The sequence below is a fragment of the Mustela putorius genome, unplaced genomic scaffold (genome assembly GCF_011764305.1).
Source record: "Mustela putorius furo isolate JIRA1106 unplaced genomic scaffold, ASM1176430v1.1 tig00003987_pilon_pilon_pilon, whole genome shotgun sequence".
In the NCBI taxonomy this organism is placed as follows: domain Eukaryota; kingdom Metazoa; phylum Chordata; class Mammalia; order Carnivora; family Mustelidae; genus Mustela; species Mustela putorius.
Window position 1 is genome coordinate 2,877,451 of NW_025422126.1, and position 24,821 is coordinate 2,902,271.

Genomic DNA, 24,821 nt, shown 5'->3' on the forward strand with positions numbered 1-24,821 from the left:
ATGATGAGAAGTCTGATGCCTTTCTGATTCTTGAGACTTGTTCAGCTACTACCCCCACAAGCATTTAGGATTTTCGCTTTGTCCTGAAATTTCACTGAATTGCTTATACCCTGTCTTTTTTTTTTTAAGATTTATTATTTTTTTAGAGTGGGGGGAGGGGCGAGAGAGAGAGATTCTTTTTTCTTTTTTTTTTAAATTAACATACAATTTGTTTCAGGGCTATAGGTCTGTGATTCATCAGTCTTACGCAATTCTTTGCTCTCACCGTAGTACATACCCTCCCCAAAGTTCATCACCCAGCCACCCCATCCCTCCCACACCCCTCCACTCCAGCAACCCTGTTCTGTTTCCCGAGATTAAGAGTCTCTTATGGCCAACAGACACATGAAAACTTGCTCCACATCACTTGGCATCAGGGAAATACAAATCAAAATGACAATGAGATCCACCTCTCACACCAGTGAGAATGGCTAAAATTAACAAGTCAGGAAACGACAGATGTTGGAGAGGATGCAGAGAAAGGGGAACCCTCCTACACTGTTGGTGGGAATTCCAAAGTGGTGCAGCCATTCTGGAAAACAGCATGGAGGTTCCTCAAAAAGTTGAAAATAGAGCTACCCTACGATCCAGCAATCGTACTACTGGGTATTTACCGTTACCCGAAGGGGCAAGTGCACCCAAATGTTTATAGAACCAGTGTCCACAATAGCCAAAGCATGGAAAGATCCTAGATGTCCATCAACATATGAATGGATAAAGAAGAGGTGGTATATATACACATTGGAATACTGTGAGCCATCAAAAGAAATGAAATCTTGCCATTTGTAACGACGTGGCTGGAACCAGAGGGTATTATGCTGAGTGAAATAAGTCAATCAGAGAAAGACAATTATCATATTGATCTCCCTGATACGAGGAATTTGAGAGGCAAAGGGGGGGGTTTGGGGGGTAGGGAAGGAAAAAATGAAACAAGATCGGATCAGGAGGGAGACAAACCATAAGAGACTTTTAATCTCACAAAACAAACTGAGGGTTGCCGTGGGGGAGGTGGTGGGTATGGAGAGGGTGGTTGGGTTGTGGACATTGGAGAGGGTATGTGCTATGGTGAGTGCTGTGGAATGTGTAAGCCTGATAGTTCACAAACCTGGGGCTAATAATACATGATATGTTAATTTAAAAAAAGAGTCTCTTATGCTTTGTCAGATTCTTTTTTTAATAAAATTTTAAAAATTATTATTTTTATTAACATACCATGTATTATTTGCTCCAGGGGTACAGGTCTGTGAATCGTCAGGCTTACACACTTCATAGCACTCACTATATCACATACCCTCCCATGTCAGGGAGATTCTTAAGCAGGCTCTATGCCCAGCCCGGAGCCTGACTTGAGGCTTGATTTCACAGCCCTGAGATCATGACCTGAGCCAAGGTCAAGAGTCAGGCACTTAACCAGCTGAGCCACTCATGTGCACCATTTCTGTCTTAATGCTTGATTTTTAAACTTTGTATTTTTCAGGAGGTTTCTGAATGTCTTGTAAATCATCCTTTTGAATTCTTATTTTTAACTTAAAAGAATTCTTTCTCATTTCTGAAAGTTCCCTTTCTCAAGCATCCAGTTCTTAGATGCAATTTTTCTTGAAACTTTGTTAACTGGCATTAAAAAAATTTTTTAGGACTTTTCTGTGCCTTAAATCTTCAGGATTATTTTTGCTTTGGTCCTTCTCTTTAATGCTCTGTGATCTTTACCATTCATATTCAAGAATAAAATAATAAAAAGCTTACTGGCAATGTATGTATATGAGTAGAGCTAGTTTACCAGTAAGTTTCACTTTAAGGTAGGTAATTCAGGAACCAACTATTATCCACGTTGTTAGAATGCCACATTCTTAGCTCTGGGATGATGCAAGTACTGAAACTAGTTGCCCTTGTTCTTTCCATATGTTAACTTGGTTTCATCAGAAGCACACTCTCTGATGTTTGGCTTATCTGTTGAGGATCAGAGATTAAGAGGATGAAGGTATGGGTGTTTTGTGTATGTACTTTGCATTGGTTCATCTCTCCTGCTTTCAGTCTCACTTCATGGAACTTGGTGTCATTGAATCCCTAATCTTTCTGGGTTTCTACAGGGCAGATACGCTCCACCTTGGGCTCTTAGACCCTTTGAATGTACTCTCAGCTATACTTTGCTCTATCCTGCTTTGTCCACTTCTTTCCCCTAGAAATTTGTTATATTTTCTCTTCTGTTCATTTGTGATGTCCCATTCTTTGTCACTGTGGGTTATAGATATATATATTTTTTGTTTTAAATGTAGATTTTACTAAGGGCACCTGGGCAGCTCAGTTGGTTAAGCATCTGCCTTGGGCTTAGGTCATGATCCTCGCATTCTGGGATTGAGCCCTGTATCGGGCTTCTTGCTGTGTGGGGAGCCTGCTTCTCCCTCTCCTTCTGTACTTTCTTACTGTTTGTGCATGCACATGTACTCTCTTTCTGCCCCCACTCAAATAAGTAAAATCATCTTTAAAAAAAAAACAACAGATTTTACTTAGATCTTTGGTGTTGAGGTGAATTAGAAGTCTAATTGATTTGTGTGAACATTAGAATCAACTTTATTGTTAAAAGATATTTTCACTTATTTTATATTCCTTAGTTTTAGTTGTTTTCAATAGAAGGATGTACCGTAAATATTGTAACCTGCCATTTTTAGTTGGTAGTGTTTTGAATAGTTTGGGTTTTTAAAGATTTTTAAAAATATATTTACTCATGAGAGAGAGAGAGGCAGAGGGAGAAAGAAGCAGGTTCCCCCATGGAGCAGGGAGCCCGATGTGGGACTCCATCCCAGAACACTGGGATTGTGACGTGAGCTGAAGGCAGATACTTTTTCTTTTTTTTAAGATTTTATTTATTTTTTTGACAGAGATCACACAAGTAGGCAGAGAGAGAGGGAGGGAAGCAGGCTCCCCACTGAGCAGAGAGCCCGATGCGGGGCTCGATCCCAGGACCCTGGGACCACAACCCAAGCCAAAGGCAGAGGCTTCAACCCCCTGAGCCACCCAGGCGCCCCCGAAGGTAGACACTTAATGTACTGAGCCACCCAAGCACCCAGTGTTCGTTCTTTCTTTCTTTTTTTTTTTTTAATTTATTTATTTTTAAGATTTTACTTATTTATTTGACAGAGAGAGAGATTGAGAGCACAAGTAGGCAGAGAGACAGCCAGAGAGGGAGAGGGAAGCAGGCTGAGCAGAGAGCCCAATGTGGGGCTGAGCTGAAGGCAGAGGCCCAACCTACTGAGCCACCCAGGCAACCCAAGATTTTATTTATTTATTAGAAAGAGAGAAAGCACAAGCAGAAGGAGTGAGAGGGAGAGAAGCAGGCTCCCCACTGAGCAGGGAGCCCCATGTGGGGCTCAGTCCTACGACCCTGCGATCATGACCTGACCTGAAGGCAGACGTTTAACTGACTAAGCCACCCAGGCACCCCACTGGTCTTTAAAATTTTTTTCTAAAGTTTTATTTATTTAAGTAAATTCTACACCCAGCTTTGGGGCTTGAACGTACAACCCCAAGATTAGGCGTAGCATGAACTTCTGACTGAGCTAGCCAGGCACCCCCTGAATGATTTTTGATAATTCGTCTTTTCCTAAAGTCAATTAAAAGTTCTTGATATGAGCATTTGATATTACAGTTACGTATGGTACTGTTACCACACATGTAAAAGTAGCTGTATTGCCTTTTAGAATATAATGTATTACTTGTTTCAGGGGTACAGGTCTATGATTCATCAGTCTTACACAGTTCACAGCAGTCAACCTTGACATAGACCCTCTCCAATGTCCCATCACCCAGCCCCCTCATCCCTCCCACCTCTAACCTCTCTAGCAACCCTTAGTTTGTTTCCTGAGATTAAGATTCTCTTATGGTTTGTCTCCCTCTGGTTTTGTCTTGTTTCATTTTTCCCTCCCCCATGATGCTCTGTCTTGTTTCTCAAATTCCTTGTATCAGTGAGATCATATGATAATTGTCTTTCTCTGTTAATAGTAGAAACCAAAGAAAAGGAATGTATATCTTTGCATCATAGGATGTTTGTTGGAAGGTGCTTTAGAGCTAATGTGAATTCTGCCTTAACTGTGGGAGTTCCTCAGTTACAGTTTTCCAAGTCAATCTCATCCATTGTTTTATTTAGGTAATTAGGTTGTTTAGAAACCAAAATATGACTCCGTAGAATTACCATTCAGTGATTCTACTTTTACCTCCTAAGCTAAGCAAACTGGTCTGTTAGAGTTTGTTTGCAATAACCTTATTGTCTTTTTTCCAGATAAAATATCATCAGGTTTTTCTATTCTCAGACTTTATTTTTTATACTTTTTCTCGTCCCCTTTAATCATTTGGTCATGATGTGGCTTTTCAGTATATTTTCAAATTATTGTGACCAGAATTGAATATAACACAAACATAAAACATAAATAAAACAACTAGTGCTTGTGCTTTTTGCTAACATATCAGCTCTTTTATCTATATTTTAAGTAATACAGTTAACTTAGAGAACATTTTATATTTAAACATAGAAAAATAAGAACATCCTGTTCACACACTTTTCTGATTACGTTTGGATTTGTAAAAGGAGTTCTTACTCTCTTGAGTAAGCCCAGATAGGGTGACCTATTATACTTGTTAATGGTGGGATCAGGTGGTACAGGTCAGTGTTATTTTTGATGGATAATTGCTTGCCAAGTAACAGACTCACTAGTGAATATTAGAATTCTTATAAAAGCATGCAGGTTTTCTTGAGTCTCCTTGAATAGTCCATATAATAACATTATGCTGTTACTGTGTGGCACTTTGTACCAAAGCTACTTTTTTATATATTTTTCTCACTGATACTTAAATTGGATTTCAGAACTTTCAGAATACATGATGATTTGCTATATGCTCTTTAAAATGACATCTCTTCTGGGTTACATAGTTTTTGGTTTTTTTGGTTTTTTTTTTAAGATTTTATTTATCCATCTGGGAGAGGGAGAGAGAGAGAGAGAAAGCATGAGAGAGGAGGAGATCAGAGGGAGAAGCAGACTCCCCGAGGAGCTGGGAGCCAGATGCAGGACTCCATCCCTGGAGTCTGGGATCCTGACCTGAGCAAAAGGCAGACGCTTAACTAACTGACTGAGCCACCCAGTTGCTCTGGGTTTCACAGTCTTTTTTTTTTTTTTTTTTTTTTTTAAGATTTTATTTATTTATTTGACAGAGAGAGATCACAAGCAGACGGAGAAGCAGGCAGAGAGAGAGATAGAGGGAAGCAGGCTCCCCGCTGAGCAGAGAGCCCGATGTGGGACTCGATCCCAGGACCCCGAGATCATGACCTGAGCCGAAGGCAGCGGCCCAATCCACTGAGCCACCCAGGCACCCCTGGGTTTCACAGTCTTGAGCAAACTTGTACTCTCTCCTTACATATTAGCATACAGTATTTTAGTATTTAATTAATACAGCTGATTTTAAGAAAGCTTAATTTGACTAAGGTGGATTTACCCCTTTTTCACTAATTTAGCTTTAGCTGTTCAGTGTTTGTTGTTTTTGTTGCCACTGTATGGTTTTTTCCAAATGTTTTGTTTGTGGGACTCCTTCAGTGTAAATTATCTTACTGTATTTTGGCATTAGCCATATTTTAAACACTTATAAAGGAAGAAAGCATTTTTATCTCTAAAGTTACTTAGGTATGATTTAATTTTTTTTAATCAGTATTTTTGGAAATAATTTGGTGTTTCTTCATCAATCAGGGTATAACCCAAATAGTTGCAGGGGTTTTCTTGTTTGTTTTTTACTGTGTGATTATAGATCATCATTCCTTGTCTATTCCCTAAATTCTCTGTGAATAATTACATGTTTTCACACTTTAAAAGAAAATTAGACTAATTGGGGTGATATTTTTTCTTTCAATTTTTACTTGAATGTAATATGATTGTTAAATGTAAATAATAAACTTAACGGCCATTTCCATTTTTTATTTGCCCCTTTCTTACTTGAGAGTCTTAGTGTACTTAATATTTTTTATTCTGGAATTTTTACTTCCCACATTAAACCAAAGATACTTCCTTATTTCTACTGTAAAACACATTGTCATTATTTTGCATAACTATTTAACCCATCATGTTGATGTAGCTTGATTTTTACAACTGTTAATGTTGGATATAGATTGTTTCCAAGTCGTAACAATTACAGATAATATTTATTGAATATTTACAAACATTTCTTTGTTTCTAGTTCAATTAAACCCTTGGGTTAAATTTCCATGATTGAAATGAGTAGGTTAAAAAAAATACAAAAATAGTATTTGTTTGTGTATGGTCTTTTTGTTTTTTTTTTTTTTTTTTTTTTTTTTTAATTTTATTTATTTATCAGAGAGAGGGGGGGGGAGAGAGCGAGCACAGGCAGACAGAATGGCAGGCACAGGCAGAGGGAGAAGCAGGCTCCCCGCTGAGCTAGGAGCCCGATGTGGGACTCGATCCCAGGACGCTGGGATCATGACCTGAGCCGAAGGCAGCTGCTTAACCAACTGAGCCACCCAGGCGTCCCGGGCTTTTTGTTTCTTTAAGACAGAGTAAACCAATTTATGATGTTTCTAGAAGCGAAGACTATAATTCTTTTTATATAGCTGTGGCACTGATAATGAGGTAGATATAAAATATTTCTTCAAGGTTGTTTTAAATTTTGTTTCATTGATTATTAGTGATAGTGAACATCTAAGTAAAATTTTGTGTGTGTTGTCTCTTATGAAATGCCTCTTAGAATCTTTTACCCATTAGTTTGACTTCTAATTTTCTTCACAGTTTGCTCCTCTGCACTCCACCAGTAATGCCATTGAGTGAGTCTGATCATTTTGAAGACCTCTCCAAAGGGATTCTGTGTTCTCTTGCTATAACTGCATTGGATCCCTAGACTGACATCTTGCCTTCTCTTTTCTTTTTTTTTTTCAAAAAGCTCTGACCGATCCCAATGCTTCTGCTGCCCAGCAAGCTGTTCTCCAACAGCACATCAATAGTTTAACGTACTCACCTTTTGGAGACTCTCCTCTCTTCCGGAATCCCATGTCAGACCCTAAGAAGAAAGAAGAGGTAAATTTAAGGATGCTTTTGTGAAGTTTATTCTCAGATCAAGAGAAACTAAATGTGCAGAATATAATTTCTTACATAGAGAACCTAAACAAAGCAAGGTGTAAGTAAGTTTTAAAGATACATTATCTATGATTTTCACTGAGTCAGGAGATACATTATGTTTGCTGTATCTGGAAGGCAGCATGACTGAAACAGTGAAATGAACACTGGACTGGAGGTAAGGGCTGAGACTTTTCAATACCTGAAATAAGGCATGTATTATTATTATTTTTAAAGATTTTATTTATTTATTTGACAGACAGAGATCACAAGTAGGCAGAGAGGCAGATGGGGGGGTGGGGAGCAGACTTCCTGCTAAGCAGAAAGCCCAATGTGGGCTCAATCCCAGGACTCTGGGATCATGACCTGAGCTGAAGGCAAAGGCTTTAAACCACTGAGCCACCCAGGCACCCAAGGCATGAATTATTATTCTCATTTTATAGTTGAGCAAACCAAGGCTCAGAGAGGCTGATTTTCCTAAAATCAAGATGTTCTTAAGTGGCATAGCAATATCTTTTCTTCTGGTTTCTACAGTTAACTTTGTCTTAATTTTTTATGCTTTGAGATGATCTTCTAGCTGTGGTGTGGATTAAAAGTAGGCTTTGGTCTGTTTAATCCTTGTGTTACTATGTACAATCTGAGGCCTTGAGGGTATCTTTTTGTTTTGTTTTGTTTTAAGATTTTATTTTATTTATTTGACAGATAGGGATCACAAGTAGGCAGAGAGGCAGACAGAGAGAGGAGGAAGCAAGCTCCCTACTGAGCAGAGAGCCCGATGTGGGGCTCGATTCCAGGACCCCGGAATCATGACCTGAGCTGAAGGCAGACGCCTCAACCCACTGAGCCACCCAGGTGCCCCTTGAGGGTATCTTTTTGCCTCCAAATGTGTTTCTTCATCTGTAAAATGGGAATAGCAGTACTGTCTAATGTTGAGCATTAAATGAGATAATGCATGCCTGGCTTATAATAAGTCAGTCTTATTCAGTTTTTTATGTCATCTCCCTTCTTGCTTAGCTGGTTCTTGAATTACCTTATAACTAGTTATAAAGAGAAGTAAGATAGGAATTTTTTTTTTAAGATTTTATTTATTTATTTGACAGACAGAGATCACAAGTAGGCAGAGAGGCAGGCAGAAAGAGAGGGAGAAATAGGCTCCCCGTTGAGCAGAGAAGCCCGATACAGGGCTCTATCCCAGGACCCTGGGATCGAGCCCGATACCGGGGCTCTATCCCAGGACCCTGGGATCATGACCTGAGTCGAAGGTAGAGGCTTTAACCCACTGAGCCACCCAGGCACCCCTAAGGTACTTTTTAACCCTGCTGTATAAATCTAAGTTTTGCTTAGATGAAAATTATTTGTGGGACGTCAGTTAAGTGTCTTTTTTTTTTTTTTTTAAGATTTTATTTATTTGACAGACAGAGATCACAAGTAGGCAGAGAAAGAGGAGGAAGCAGGCTCCCTGTTGAGCAGAGAGACGGATGTGGGGCTTGATCCCAGGACCCTGGGATCATGACCTGAGCCAAAGGCAGAGGCTTAAACCACTAGCCACCCAGACACTCTAAGTGTCTGACTTTTGATCTCACCCTAGGATCACGAGTTCAAGCCCTGCCCTGGGCTCTGTGCTGGACGTGGAGCCTACTTTTAAAAAGAAAAGACAAGAAAATTATTTGTTATTTGTGCAGCATAATTACAGACCTAAGTATGTGCTAGTCACTGTGTTTACTGCTGAAGATACAAAACGAAAGCAAGAACATCTTCTAAGAGCTTGCTTAAAATTTACTTAATGAGAAAGATTGGATCTGTTAATGTGTTTAAATTTTCTCAAGCTCAGTATAATAAATACAGTAGTAAAATAGCCTGTCAGCTGATGAATGGATAAACAAAAATGTTATGTGTGTGTGTGTGTATGTATATATATGTGTGTACATACACACGATGAAATATCTTTCAGTTATGAAAAGGAATGAAATATGTTTGTGTGTGTGTGTGTATACTGCAGGCAGAGGCTTTAATCCACTGAGCCACCCAGGTGCCATCTTTTTTTTTTTTTTTAACAGAATTACTTTTTGTATGTATATGTATGTGTACACACACACAAGATGAAATATCTTTCAGTCATAAAAAGGAATGAAATACTGATAACGTGTTCTGTATAACATGGAAGAACCTTGAAAACATGCTATGTGAAAGAAACCTGACACAAGAGGCCACATGATTCCGTTTATATAAAATGTCTAGACTAGGCAAATTTATTGAGACAAAGGGGATTCATGTTTGCCTAGGGTAAGGGGTGGAATTGGGAGGCACAGCATTTCTTGTTGGAGTGAGGGGAATGTTCTGGACTTACTGGTGATTCTTGCACAACTTAGTAGATATACTAAACTCTCCCTTAATAGTATATGTTGTAGTGGTGAATATCATGTTAAGGAAGAGTGTAGATTTTTGGGTGAGTTTAATAAGGCTTTGCAAAAGAGGTAACATTTAACTTTTTTTGAGTATATATGGAGAAGTTGGTAAATGTAGGTCAAGACATCCTAAGCAGTGGCACACAATTGTGAGAGATCACAAAAAAGATCTAGGAAGATTCATTGTTGCTGAAGTGTAAACAGTCTGTACTGTAAAGAGAAACATAAACTGTGACAAGGTTTTATTATGTTAGACATTGTTGTTTCAAGTGGTTATATAATCCCATGTATAATGTTAAGGAAAACAAATATATAACATCCTGCAGATGTTGTAGAAACATAATAAAGGTGCCATCAAAATCAACCTGAAGTCTTATTTTAGTTATATGTCTCTTCTACAAACTTGTAATTTCCTCAGAAATCAGGGAAAATGATTTCATTATTTTTATTGCCAGTACTTAGTGTTTGACTCATGGCAACTATCAGCGTTTACTAAATGCTTGAATAAATGTGAGCTAATACTATTTTTTTCCCCAGAGTGATTTGGATTGCACAGAAATTGAATATTAATTCATGGGTGCATGTCATTTTACTTTGAAGCTTAAGAATTTTGGTTTAGTTGAAAAATAAACAGAGGTATCTAGCTGGGTAAATGTCAGAGGTATTTGAACTCTGTTCCTAAGAATTTTTAAGGCCAAATAATACATTTGAGTTAAACCGGAGCTTTACTTGCTTTTGTTTTTCAGAGATTGAAACCAACAAATCCAGCAGCCCAGAAGGCTCTCACTACACCTACTCATTATAAACTAACACCCCGCCCTGCCACCAGAGTTCGACCAAAGGCTTTACAAACAACAGGCACAGCCAAATCACATCTCTTTGATGGGTTAGATGACGATGAGCCATCATTAGCCAATGGAGCATTCATGCCCAAGTGAGTTTATTTTCAACATAAATTAAATGTAAATATTAATTTAAGTACAAGATATATAATTACTTTCCTGAAGGCAGTACAAATGTTAAAAGTTTAGGTTTTTATTTGTTTAAAGATTTATCTGTTTATGTTAGAGAGAGAGAGAGCATGGGCACACTTGAGTAGGGGAAGGGGCAGGGGGAGAGAGTCTTCAAGCAAGTTCTACTTAGCACAGAGCCCAAACCCTGGGGGGGGGGGTGGCTTGACCTGGGGCTCTGTCCCATGACCCATGAGATAATGACCTGAGGTAAAACCAAGAGTCATACATTTAACCAGCTGAGCCACCCGGGCGCTCCTGTTTTTATTTGAAAAATAGAGAATATCAGAAATAATAAAAGTAGCATAATCATTCTCAGGGATGACCACTGTTAACATAAAAATATTTTTATTAATATAGTACTAGTTTTATGTATGAAGGTTTTTTGTTTTATTTTGAGATTTTGGTCTTCACGTAATTTTGTTTTAAGCAGAAGATACTTTTTTCTTAAAACTTACATTGGCCAAACCAATTAAAAGGAATATATCTACATTTTTTAAAAATTTTTTAAGATTTTGGGGCGCCTGGGTGGCTCAGTGGGTTAAGCCGCTGCCTTCGGCTCAGGTCATGATCTCAGGGTCCTGGGATTGAGTCCCGCATCAGGCTCTCTGCTCAGCAGGAAGCCTGCTTCCTCCTCTCTCTCTCTCTGCCTGTCTCTCTGCCTACTTGTGATCTCTCTCTGTCAAATAAATAAATAAAATCTTAAAAAAAAAAAAAATTTTAAGATTTTATTTATTTATTTGACTGAGAGAGAGAGAACACAAGTAGGTAGGCAGAGAGAGCAGGCTCCCTGCTGAGCAGAGAGCCTGATGTGGGGCTCTATCCCAAGACTCCGAGATGATGACCTGAGTCAAAGTCAGAGGCTTAACCCACTGAGCCACCCAGGTGCCCCTATATCTACATATTTTTATATTCCCATACATACAGATATTGAACCAATAATTATTACACAGGAAAAAGTACATAAAGTATGTAGAAGAGTTGCTGGTAAATATTTAAATTACATTTAAATTATGCATTAGAGCAAATATTTCCTAGCATGTTGATATGTACCGCAGGGAAAAAATGAAGAAAAATAATGTGCCACATAAATGCATATAGTTAAAAATAACCCAGAAATGAAACTCTGATGCTCTGAAACTGCATCTCCAAATGTTAACCACTGTAAACAGTTGGGCACATATTTTTCTCTGCATAAATGCATATAGTTAACCCTGTATGCTTACATATATATTTGTTTGCTCACATACCCTCTCAACGAAGACTACTCTGACCAGTCTATTTAAAATTGTATCCATCTTTTCTTTTGTCAGTATTCCTCACATTCTAATCATCTTTCTTTTCTTTTTTTCTCATACCTTCTCATATATAATTTTTTTTTAATATTTGTATTTTTGGTCTGTTTTTCCCTCATGAACATAAGCTCTACATACATAGGTATGTTTGCCCCACATTGGGTGCAGAGATTACTTAAAAATAAATCTTGTGAAGAAAAGAAATGCATCTTAGGAGGCATAAAAGAAGCTAAATAATAGTATAGAATCTCAGTTCAGAATCTCAGCTCCCTCCCTATAAGAGATGGGGATCATCTAAGCCAAGGGATAAGGGGAGATAGAGATTGTGAAGGTCTTTTCAGTTTATGCTGTCACATTTCCATGACTGAGTTGTTAGAATCTAGAATTTACTCTAGATTTATCTATCTAAAGGAAATGGCATATGCCCCTGTTCACTTCCTAACCAAGCCTTGGGCTATCACTGTGTAACTCTGTAAACAGTTGCCATATAATACCACAGAGGGTAAAGGATTCATGAAGGACTTTATAAGTATGGCCACCTCTAGAACATTACTGTGTTTGCTCTTAAAGATGAATATGGTAGATTGATAGTGTGAGAACTTCATTGCTGTCATGTCTTTTACCTTTTCATACTAGTCAAAAGAAAGTTACAATAGAGCAAGCCAATAATTTTACTTATTCTGAATGGTAAATTTGGAAAATATTCTTTAATTCATCTGTTCATTCCTTCATTCAACAAACATTTATCAAGTAACTACTAAGTGCCAAGTTTGGTAGGCATTGGGAATGCAGCTACGAACGAGACACATTCCTCCCATCGCTGAATTCACAGTCTGTGAGAGGAGAGAGATGTTGACAGTAATCACAAGTGAGACAAGTGACAGAAAGGAGTAGTAGAGATTGCTACTGTAGGGAGACTAATGGGGAGAATGATGAAGAAAAGCTATTCTGAGGATGTGTTATTTAAACTGAAGAGGGAGGGGTGCCTGGGTGGCTCATTTGGATAAATAACTGCCTTCATGTCAGGTCATCATCCTGGAGTCCCAGGATCCAGTCCCACATAGGGCTCCCTGCTTGGGGGGGAGTCTGCTTCTCCCTCTGACCACTCCCCTCTCATGCTCACTCTCTCTCTCTCTCAAATAAATAAAATCTTTAAATAAATGAAGGACTGTAAGGCAAAGGGAATATTTTACTATGTTTCTTGTTTTAAATATGCCTGTGGTTTTTTGTTTTGTTTTGTTTTGTTTTTAAAGATTTTATTTATTGGGGCACCTGGGTGGCTCAGTGGGTTAAAGCCTCTACCTTCAGCTCAGGTCATGATCCCAGGGTCCTGGGATCAAGCCCCTCATTGGGCTCTCTCCTCAGCAGGGAGCCTGCTTCCTCCCCTGCCCCACCTGCCTTTCTGCCTTCTTGTGATCTGTCTGTCAAATAAATAAATAAATAAATAAATAAAATCTTAAGGAAAAAAAAAGATTTTATTTATTTATTTGACCCCCAACCCTTGTTCCAGGGCTTACGTCCATTGGAGCTGCTGTTTTTTTATGACTGCCAAGTTGTCCCATCTCTGGCTGGTGTGGAGGCCCTTTTAAGTTGCTCCTAAGTTCTTTCCACACAGGCTCTGATAGTGTTTGATAACTTACTTGCTTGTTAGGATTCACTGTGTAAACTTTTGTCCAGGATTTTTTGCCATTTTGTTCATCACTTAGATTGACCTGACTTTTCCTTTCTTACCTAGTTTTGGTAAAATTTATGCTGACCTTAAAAATAAATTGGGGAGTACTTTCTCTATTTTCTGGAATAATTCATGTAAGATAGACCTTTTTGGTTTTTTGGGTTTTTTGTTTTTTTGTTTTTTTTTTTCAATAAATGTAGGGTACCAGTGAAGATATGTGGTTCTGAAGTCATATTTGTAATAAGGCTTGTTCTTGGTTTTGATTTTTTCTTAATTATTAATATATATAAAAGTTATAGGGCTATTAAGCTTATTTATTTATTTATTTATTTATTTATTTATTAAGATTATTTATTTGACAGAGATCACAAGTAGACAGAGGCAGGCAGAGAGGGAGAGAGGAAGCAGGCTCCCTGCTGAACAGAGAGCTCCATGCGGGGCTCAATCCCAGGACCCTGGAATCATGACCTGAGCCTAAGGCAGAGGCGCCCCTTAAACTTTTTATTTCTTGTGTTAACTTTTGGCAAGTATTATTCTTACATTGTTGAACTAACCAGAATTTTGAATTTATTGGAATAAAGTTGTTAAAAAGTATCCTTACTGTCTTTTTCATTTCAGTAGACTGTGGAGTTATTCCCATTTTTGTTTCTGACAAGGGTTTTTTTTTCTTTTTTCTTCTTTTTTATTTAATTTCATTTTATATCTTCAGTGCCTGCCTTTCCCACTCCCCTTTTTTTGGTGTTTAATTTACTGTCCTTTTTCTAAGTGGATGTGTAGTTCTTTGATTTTCAGCTTTCAGCTTTCCTTCTTTCCAAATATATGCATTTGAAGATATAAATTTTCGGGGCTCCTGGGTGGCTCAGTTGTTAAGTATCTGCCTTCAGCTAGCTCAGGTCATGATCTCAGAGTCCTGGGATCGAACCCCACATCAGGCTCCCTGCTCTGCGGGAAGCCTGCTTCTCCTTCTCCTGCTCCCCCTGCTTCTGTTCCCTCTCTTGCTGTGTCTCTCTCTGTCAAATAAATACATAAAATCTTTTTAAAAAAATAAATAAAAATTTAAAAAAATAAAGATAAATTTTCCTTCAGTTCAGCTGTATTTGTATTCCCTAAGTTTTGACATGGAATATTTTTACCATTCAGACAATGATTATATATGCTAATAAATTTTTTTTTTTTTCATGGCTGGGGACATTGAGCCTTGGGTTATGGAAGAGTGTAAATTCCTAACACAGAGATTTTTTTTTTTTTTAAGATTTTATTTATTTATTTGACAGAGATCACAAGTAGGCAGAGAGGCAGGTAGAGAGAGATGAGGAAGTAGGCTCCCTGCTGAGCAGAGAGCCAGATGTGGGGCTTGATCCCAGGATCCTGGGATCATGACCTGAGCTAGCAGAGGCTTTAACCCACTGAGCCACCCAGGCACCCCATCTAACACAGAGATTTTTAAGTGATCATTTTGTAAATAAGTTCTAGTTTATGTGAAAAAAGGTGTTCTAGGTAATTTTGAGTCTTTGGAATTTGTGGGTTGCTTTAATGCTCCAGTATATGGCTAGTTGTCATAAATAATCCATGTGCGCTTGAAAAGAATATGTGTTTTATAGTTGTTGGGTATGGTGATCATGAATTAGACCGAACTTGCTAATCATTTACGTCCTCTATATTCATACTGACTTTTTCCCTTTTTTTGTTAAGTTTGTATATTTTGGTTGGTTTATTTCCTTAAATTCTATATCATAAAAAATGAACACATTTCTTATCAAATAAATAAATAAAATGTTAAAAAAGAAAAAACCCAGAAACAAAACTTGGTTTTTTTTTTCTTTTTTTTTTTTTAAAGATTTTATTTCCAATTATTTGTTTGGCAGAGAGGTCACAAGTAGGCAGAGAGGCAGGCAGAGAGAGAGGGAAGCAGGCTCCCTGCTGAACAGAGAGCCGATGGAGGGCTTGATCCCAGAATTCTGAGATCATGACCTGAGCCAAAGGCAGAGGCCTAATGCATTGAGCCACCCAGGTGCCCCAAAACTTCATTTCTTTTTAAGACAGTATAATATTCCATTGTTTGGGCAAACCAAAACTACATTTGGTTTGTCCATTCACCTGTTGTTGGACATTTGCGTTGTTTTCACCTTTTAGCTATGTAAATAGTGCTATTATGAACCTTGGTATACAAGTATCTGTTTGCCTATTTTCAGGTATTTTGAGTATATATCTAGAACTGGAATTGGGGGACGCCTGGATGGCTCAGTTGGTTAAGCAGCTGCCTTTGGTTCAGGTCATGATCCCAGCGTCGTGGGATCGAGTCCCACATCGGGCTCCTTGCTGGGCAGGGAGCCTGCTTCTCCCTCTGACTCTGCCTGCCACTCTGTCTGCCTGTGCTTGCTCGCTCTCACTCTCTCGCTCTCTCTCTGACAAATAAATAAATAAAATCTTTTAAAAAAATAGAATTGGAATTGTTCGCTCATATGTTAATTCTGTATTTAACCTTTTGGGGAGCTCTCAACTGTTTCCTATAACAGCTCCACTATTTTGCATTCCTAAGAGCAGTGCATGTTTCCATGTTCTCCATTTTCTTGTCAGCACTTAGTATTTTCTGTTTTGTTTATAATAGCCATCCTAGTGGGTGTGAAGTGGTATTTCATGCTTACAATTTACATTTCCTTTATGATATTGAATATCTTACCTTTTGCATATTGGCTATTTATCTCTTTGAAGAAATACCTTGTTCATTTTTGTGTCTTTTTAAAAGTTATTTTATGTTATTACATTTTTTAAATTGTTTATGCCAATAATTAGAGCTCAAAGATGCTAATACTGACTTTCAGAGATTTCTTTTTCTTTTTAGGTTTTGTTTATTTTTTTTTTGACAGAGAGAGAGAGAGAGAGCATGAGCTGGGGGAAGGGGCAGAGAGACAGGGAGAAGCAGGCTCCCTGCTGAGCAAGAAGCTGGATGCAGGACTGGATCCCAGGATCCTGGGATCATAACCTGAGCTGAAGGCAAACCCTTAAGTGACTTTGCCACCCAGGTGCCCCTGTAGTTTGTTTTTTTAAAGAGGGAATAGAGCACATTAATTAATCCAAGGAGTTTTTAAGTGGAGATTGAATAAGATAAGATCCCCTCTACGGTTCTTCTATTTGAAGCATATATAAGATAGAGGTTCTTGCCTTAAGTAAACCTGCTATACATACCTGTGAAGTTTGAAGATATTTGTGACTGTTTGCATCACTGGATGTCAGGGTTTTTTTGCTCCTGTTTCTTGTCATCCTTAAAAAGGAATCTTACTCAATCAGCAAATGTCTCTTTCCTATTGTCTTCAAGGCAGCACTCCAAGTTCTCTGAGGAGACAGTCATGAATCCTGACTGTCAAGAAAGGAAGAAAATATTTAAAGAGAAGATATTTAGAGAAGTAATTGAAATATAAGATATAGTATGATGGGTTAACTAAGTGTCTGGGTAGAATGCTGAGGATTCAGAGGAGGAGGACTGTTTTTGAGATTTCCCACTTTGTTTTAAGTGCTTCACTTACTCTTCCAAACACCAGAATGTAATATATTTGAGATCTTATATTCTGGTTATGTATTAAACATTGTGAATTAAACTTGTTAGGTCATTTTTAGATATGTAAGAGCTGAACAAGAATGCTCTTTTTGACTAGTTTTTAAGATAATGTTAGTTATGTAATTATGTGTGCCTGAGTTCTTTTTTTTTTTTTTTTCTTTTGGTCTCTTTATAGGAAGAGCATTAAGAAGTTGGTTTTGAAGAACCTTAACAATAGCAATCTCTTCTCTCCTGTTAATCGTGACTCGGAAGATCTAGCTTCACCATCTGATTATCCAGAAAATGGGGAGAGGTAAACTGAATTTTGTTTTGGGTTATTTCTAATAGAGCACCCTGTTCTCATTTTGAAGAGATTCTGAGCTTGGAATTTATTCATTCTATGAAAATTTATGAAGATTGGTGAATGTGGCATATTATTATAGCATGTGAGCACCTGGAAATAAAGTCATATTTTTGCTTTTTGGGTATTTTAGATCTTAAAATTATAGGAGATCTTCTGATTCAATTTATGTAATTATTTTGATATTCATGTGTCATTTTGGACAGGGTTCTCATATATTTGACACCCCTGACGCCCCCCGCCCTTAAAATAAGGGATGTCTTATTTGTGGTAATGACACATAGTCATTGTAACCACACCAAAAAATAAAAATAAGTATATAAGTGTATAAAGGAGGAAATAGAAGTATACACAATAATACTTAATAGTTTGATATATATTACAGTTTAGAAATTTATTTATATAGGTACATTGTAGAGACTAGGCATGAATGATATAATATTTTATAGCCTCTTATTTCCACTTATTTTATTATAAATGTCTTTCTGTATCAATATGAATGTATCTGCCTCCACTTTTTAAATGACTCTGATAGCCATCTTTGTGAATATTTGATAATTAGTTCCCCATTGGAGGACAATTTAGATTATTTTGGTATTCTTTGTATTCAAAACGATGCTTCAGTGAAAAATTGTATATACATCCTTGTACTCCTGTGTTTTGTTTGTTTCTTTCTTTTTCTTTGGATAAAATTCTTATTTGATTTTTCATTAATGAAGCATTTTCTAATACCTTGCTTAGATTAAAATCTAAACTTTTTAGTTTTTTGTTTGAAATTCACTGCTCTTCTTGACCTTATGTAGTAGAGTGCCTTTTTCTTTTTTCTTTTTTTTAAAGATTTTATTTATTTATTTGATAGAGAAAGAGCACAAGTAGGCAGAGCAGCAGGCAGAGGGAGAAGCAGAAGCAGACTCCCCATGAGCAGGGAGCCCAACGCACGGCTTGATCCCAAGACCCTAGAATCGTCACCTGATCCAAAGGCAGACGTTTAACTGACTGAGCCACTGAGGCACCACTCTTTTTCTTTCTTTCTTTCTTTTTGACTAAAAATTGGGATGCTGAGAGGTGCCTGGGTGGCTCAGTGGGTTAATAAGCCTCTACCTTCAGCTCGGGTCATGGTCTCAGGGTCCTGGGATCGAGCCCCGCATCGGGCTCTCTGCTCAGCGGGGAGCCTGCTTCCTCCTCTCTGTCTCTCTCTCTCTCTCTCTTTCTCTCTCTCTCGCTGCCTGCCTCTCTGCCTACTTATGATCTCTGTCTCTCAAATAAATAAAATCTATTTTAAAAAATTGGGATGCTCAGGTTCATTCATTCATGAAAATAGCTAAGTTGTAATCTGATCATGAAAATAGATGATGTAATTTGCAGCCATATTTCCTGTGTTAAAATCCCAATTCTAGCTCTCAGAGTTTTTTTGAGTTTGGGCAAGTTATTTTCTTTTTCTCTGTCAGTCTAAATAACTTTTTAATATGAGAATTACTCTGTAAAGTTTCAGTGACGGTTGGCTATTGTCATTGTTATAAAGGTAGCTCTTTAGATAACATTTGTTTCTTCTTTTCAGATTCAGTTTCCTGAGCAAACCTGTTGATGAGAACCATCAGCAGGATGGAGATGATGATTCTCTTGTGTCACGTTTTTATACTAATCCTATTGCCAAACCCATTCCACAAACCCCGGAGACTGCTGGAAATAAACACAACAGTAGTGGCAGTGTGGATGATACTATTGTTGCATTAAACATGCGTGCTGCCTTGCGAAATGGGTTGGAAGGAAGCAGTGAAGAGACCTCTTTTCATGAGGAGTCACTGCAGGATGACCGAGAAGAAATAGAAAATAATACTTACCATATGCATCCGGCAGGTCAGATTCAGATTGCTGCATGGGTAATCTTTTACCAGTCATTTGAGACCTCTTAACTTCACTCAGGTTTTCAATTTAGTGGAAGTCAGCTACCTTATCTTTTAATTAAATGTTTTTATTACATTTTATAAGTGTTGACATTTAAACACTTTCACTTGGTTTTGTTTGGTTCTTAATTCACATACTTCTTTTACCTTTGGAGTAGTTAAAATTCATGTTATTAATTATCCTGCATAGTTTAGAGATCCCAAATTTTATAGCCAGAGACTATCCTTATACATTCCCTAGCTTTATAAACTCAGATAGATTGTTTACTAGGTTTTTTTTAAAGATACTATCTATCTATTTGACAGCAAAAGAAGGAGAGAGCACAAGTAGGCAGAGCAACAGGGAGAGGAGAAGCAGGCTTCTCCTCTGGAATCATACTTTCGGTACTCTTTTTAGCTCTTTATTTTTTATTTCATCCATGATATATCAACAGTTCATTCTTTTTTATTGCTGAGTGATACTCAGTTATTATATATATGCCACACTTGGTTTATCTATCCTCTGTTAGTGAACATTCAAATTGTTTTATAGTTACTCTTTAAGTGTTTGTGAAATTTTTCTGTATCTGATTATATTCTTGCCTTCATATATATTTTCTGGTCACTTGGTGCCCTGAGGAAACAGGTGTATATTTTCACATTAAGAATCCAAGTTTATATTTGTGTGTATCTACATGAAATTATTCTGATACTACATCTGTTTTTTTCAAATGCCCACTCTACTCTAAATTTTTTTTTTTTTTCTTATTTTTCTCACTGACTTTGTTACCTTCCAATTTAAAATTCCTTTCCTGGGGCACCTGGATAACTTATTCGGTTAATTGTCCAACCTCTGATTTTGAATCAGGTCATGATCTCAGGGTCATGGGATGGAATGGAGCCCTATGTCAGGCTCTGCACTCAGCAGGGAAGTCTGCTTGGGATTTTTTTTTTTTTTTTTTTTAAAGATTTTATGTATTCATCAGAGAGAGAGAGCATGAGAATGAAGGTCAGAGGGAGAAGCAGCCTCCCCGTGGAGCTCGGAGCCCCATGTGGGACTCGATCCCAGGACTCTGGGATCATTACCTGAGCCGAAGGCAGGGGCCCAACCAACTGAGCCACCCAATTGCTCCTGCTTGGGATTTTGTCTCCACCTTTGCCTGTCCCCGCTCCACCTCGCAGATATGTGCACATGTGGGTGCACACGCACTCGCTCACTCTCTCTCTCAAATAAATAAATCTTTTTAAAAAAAGTATTGAGTTTAGAGTTGTAGTTCTGCCTCTACCATTGAATCAAGGCAGGTTTTTTCCATGTTGGGTTTTGCATAGAATAGAAGAAAAATGGATTAAGTAAGCCTTTCTCAGAACTCATTTTATGGAATGCCTTTCATAGTGCAGTATGTTAATGGGGACCATATGAAAAGGTTCTGTGATTAAGTAAGTATGGAAAACACTAGATTAAGACTTGATTGTTAGACTTAATTATTTTGTAAGTTCTCAGAGCCTATAACTTACTATCATGTTTGTGGTTCCCAAACTTAGTTTGACTAGGAACCTTTTTCTAAAAAAGCACAAGTTTCTCCTAGGAATAGTGTTTTTCAGAAAACCAGTTTGGTGGGCCCTTGGATGGCTCATTTGGTTAAGCGTCTTCCTTTGGCTCAGGTCATGATCTCAGGGTCCTGGGATCAGGCCCCATGTCTGGCTCCCTGCTCAGGAGGGAGTCGTCTGTTCCCTCTCCCTCTTCCCCCTTCCACCTTGCTCATGTGGTCTCTCTTCAAATAAATAAATAAAATCTTAAGAAGAAATAGTTTGGAAAAATGCTTTAGTCCTGTATATTTTCTCTTTATTTAATAATTGAATTATGGATTATTTCAGATTATTTTAAGAATTATTTTTTTAAGGGGCACCTGGGTTGCTCAGCCATTAAATGTTGGCTCATGTTGGATCATGACCATGATCGCAGGGCCCTGGGATTGAGTCCCATATCAGGCTCCCTGCTCAGGAGGAAGCCTGCTTCTCCCCTCACACAATCCCCTTGCTTGGTTTCCCTCTCTTGCTATCTCTCTCTTTGTCAAATAAATAAATAAATAAAGTCTTTTTTAAAAAGTTACTCTTCTTAAAAAGGAAAAAGTAAAATAAATATTACGAAAATTTCTCTACATAAGGACAATTACAATTAATATTATATTTTCTCTTTCTTTTTTCATAGGCATTGTTCTCACTAAGGTTGGTTACTATACTATTCCATCTATGGATGACCTTGCTAAAATAACCAATGAAAAGGGAGAGTGTATTGTCTCTGATTTCACTATTGGTCGTAAAGGTGAGTGTGAGCTTAGGATTTTGTAATATGTAAGCCAAGGATCTGGACCTGCCTTGACCTGCATAGTAGACACTTTGATCGACAAGTAACAAAGACTAGAACCATATAACATTCTTTGGTAACTGTTTGGTTCGTTGCAGTTTTCTACAATTAAAGAAAATACTATAATCAGCAAGAAAATACTAAGTAAGAAAAGTGAGTAATAAGAGATGAATAATATTTAGATTCAGCTTTATATTAATAATTTAATACAGATAAAGTTTTCTGTATTACAGATAAAGTTTTCTTATCTTGCTATATTGTATTTTAGAGAGGGCTCTCTGGCATTTTAACTTATTCTGCAAGCTAGGTACTAAGTGAGGGTTGTTTGTGTAGCAATAGTACAGGTACTGTGAAGAGATTTAAGAAAACTGTTTTGAGGATAAGTGCAGTAGAAATGTAGATATTAAACCAGATAACTGGTTTTGATGTCATCTTCTGATACATACTATGAATGAAATAAGCCACTGATGATATTACTAGGTGATTTGATTAATGTTTCGGGTAGCCTGGCTGGCTCAGTTGGTGGAACATGTGACTTGATTATGGGATTGTGAGTTCAAAGTCCCATGTTCAATGTGTAGAGATCACTTAAAAATGAAATCTTTTAAAAAATTTAAAAATGAAATATTGATTAATGTTTAAAGTTGGTTTTCTTTTGAGCATTTAGTCAGTGGAAGTATAAAATAGGTTATTTGTCCTCTGTACAGAATGACTTTTCAACTATTTGCTTTTACTTGTATAGGTTATGGTTCAATCTATTTTGAGGGAGATGTGAATTTGACAAATCTAAATTTGGATGATATCGTGCATATTCGAAGGAAAGAAGTGATTGTCTACTTAGATGATAACCAAAAACCACCCGTGGGTGAAGGGCTAAATAGGTATGGATTTATTTACGTATTTAGAAAATAATCTACTAACTCACAAAATTCTTTTCACATTATATACATTTTTCTGCAACTTTTTTTTTTAACTTACTGTACAGTATGTGATTGTTTCTCTAATTTGAAAGTATAAGTGGTTAAATGCTATACTAGGACTTTTTGACTCCTTTTCCCTAATACTATCAGGTCCAACTTTTATTTTCCAAAAATGTATTTTGATAGTAGGTTTTTTTCCTTATGTCTGCTGCAACCATTTTTAATTCTTTCTCTACATTTTAATTTGGGAAACTAGCTTCTGATACCTCTTTGGACAGATGACGGGGCCATAGTTAAAGTAGTTATGTTCACAACCTACCAAGATTGAATCATGAAGAAATTCAAAATAGCCCTATAGTAAAGAAATTGAATAGTAATTAAAAAAAAAAAGTCCTCCCCCAACCAAAAGCCTTTGACCAGATGACTTCAGTGGTAAATTCTACCAGACGTTTATAGAATTAATGTCAGTTCTCAAATTCTTTCAAAAAACTGAAAAGGAAGGAATACTTTCTAACTATGAGTCAAGGATTACCTTAATTCCAAAGCTAGAAAAAGAAACTACAAGAAAATAAAAGTATAGACCAATATCCTTGATGAATACTGATGTAAATATCTTTTTTTTTTTTTTAATTTGACAGAGATCACAAGTAGGCAGAGAGGCAGGCAGAGAGGGAGGAGGAAGTAGGCTCCCTGCTGAGCAAAGAGCCCAATGTGGGGCTTGATCCCAGAACCCTGAGATCACGACCTGAGCCAAAGGCAGAGGCTTTAACCCACTGAGCCACCCAGGCGCCCCTGATGTAAATATCTTCAAAATACATTTGACCCTTGAACCTCACAGATTTGAACTGTGTGGTCCATATACATGGATTTTTTTACAGTACAATACCTTAAGTGTATTTTTCCTTAGACTTTTCTCAACATTTTCCTTTTTCCTAGCTTACTTTATTGCAAATACAATATACAATAAATGTAACATAACAATATGGGTTAGTTGACTTAGGTGATCAGTAAGGCTTCTATTCAACAGTAGGTTATTAGTAGTTAAGTTTTGTGGGAGTCCAAGATACACAGATTTTCAACTGCGCTGTCGTTGTTTCCCCTAACCCCTGCGTTGTTCAGAGGCCAACTGTATTACCAAAGAGACTTCAGTAGTACATCGAAAGGATAATACACCATGACCAAGTAGTATTTATTCCAGGAACACAAGGATGGTTTAACATACAAAAAGTGATCAGTGTAATACGTGACATTAGTAGAATTAAAGAAGAAAATCACAGATCATCTCAACAGATGTAGAAAAAGCATTTGCCAAAATACAACACCTTTTCTAGAGGTAGAAGGAAACTACTTCAGGGAGCCTGGCTGGCTCAGTCATTGGAGCGCAAGACTCTTGATCTTATGGTTTTAAGTTCTAAGCCACACGTTGGGTGTAGAGATTACTTAAAAATAATAATAAAATAAAAAGAAGGAAACTACCTCAACTTAATAGGGCCATATTTTCAAAATGTCAGACTCAGTGGTGAAAGAATGAAAGCTTTTCCTCTAAGACCATGAACAAAACAAGGATGCCCACTTTGCCAATTTTATTCGACATAATACTAGAAGCCCTAGTCACAGCAGTTAAGCAAGGAAAAGAAATAAAAGGCATCATCCAGATTAGAAAGGAATAAGTAAAATATCTCTCTTCAGAAATGAAATTATCTTGTGCAGAAAACCCAAAGATTCCATTAAAAACAGTTACAAATTCAGTAAGGTAGCAGGATATAAAGTCAATACACAAAAATTGGTTGAATTTCTGTATGCTAACAATGAGCAATCTGAAAGGGACGTTAAGAAAAAAATTTGATTTACAATAGCATCAAAAAGAAAAAATACTTAGGAATAAATTCAACCAGATAGGCAAAAGCTGGAAGAAGTGAAGAAAGACTAATAAATGGAAATTTTTCCCATGTTCATGGATTGGAAGACTTTAAATTATTAAAATGTCCATACTAGCCAAAGCAATCTACAAATTTTAATGTAATCCCTGTCAAGATGCCTTCACATTCATTACTTAATGGTTAATCTTATGATGTTCCTGTTAATCTCCTCCTCTAAGCACTTGTTGTTTATCAGTGGCAGTTGCTGTTATTACTAATGTTTTTGTTAAGTACAATAGCACTTTAAGTCCTTCACTAAGACTTAGGTCTTATTATCAGACATTAGCACTGAATGTGGTCAAGGCTGTATAGTG

General features: G+C 37.3%; 1 protein-coding gene across 1 annotated transcript in view; it reads left to right on the forward strand.

Annotated features, from left to right (window-relative positions):
- Positions 1 to 24,821, forward strand: part of NUP98 (nucleoporin 98 and 96 precursor) — a 121,852-nt gene that overhangs the window by 54,316 nt on the left and 42,715 nt on the right. Inside the window, 6 exon segments of the mRNA XM_045071330.1 lie at positions 6,970 to 7,103; positions 10,294 to 10,481; positions 17,256 to 17,372; positions 18,979 to 19,277; positions 21,513 to 21,626; positions 22,411 to 22,549. Coding sequence (XP_044927265.1) covers positions 6,970 to 7,103; positions 10,294 to 10,481; positions 17,256 to 17,372; positions 18,979 to 19,277; positions 21,513 to 21,626; positions 22,411 to 22,549 — 991 coding nt within the window.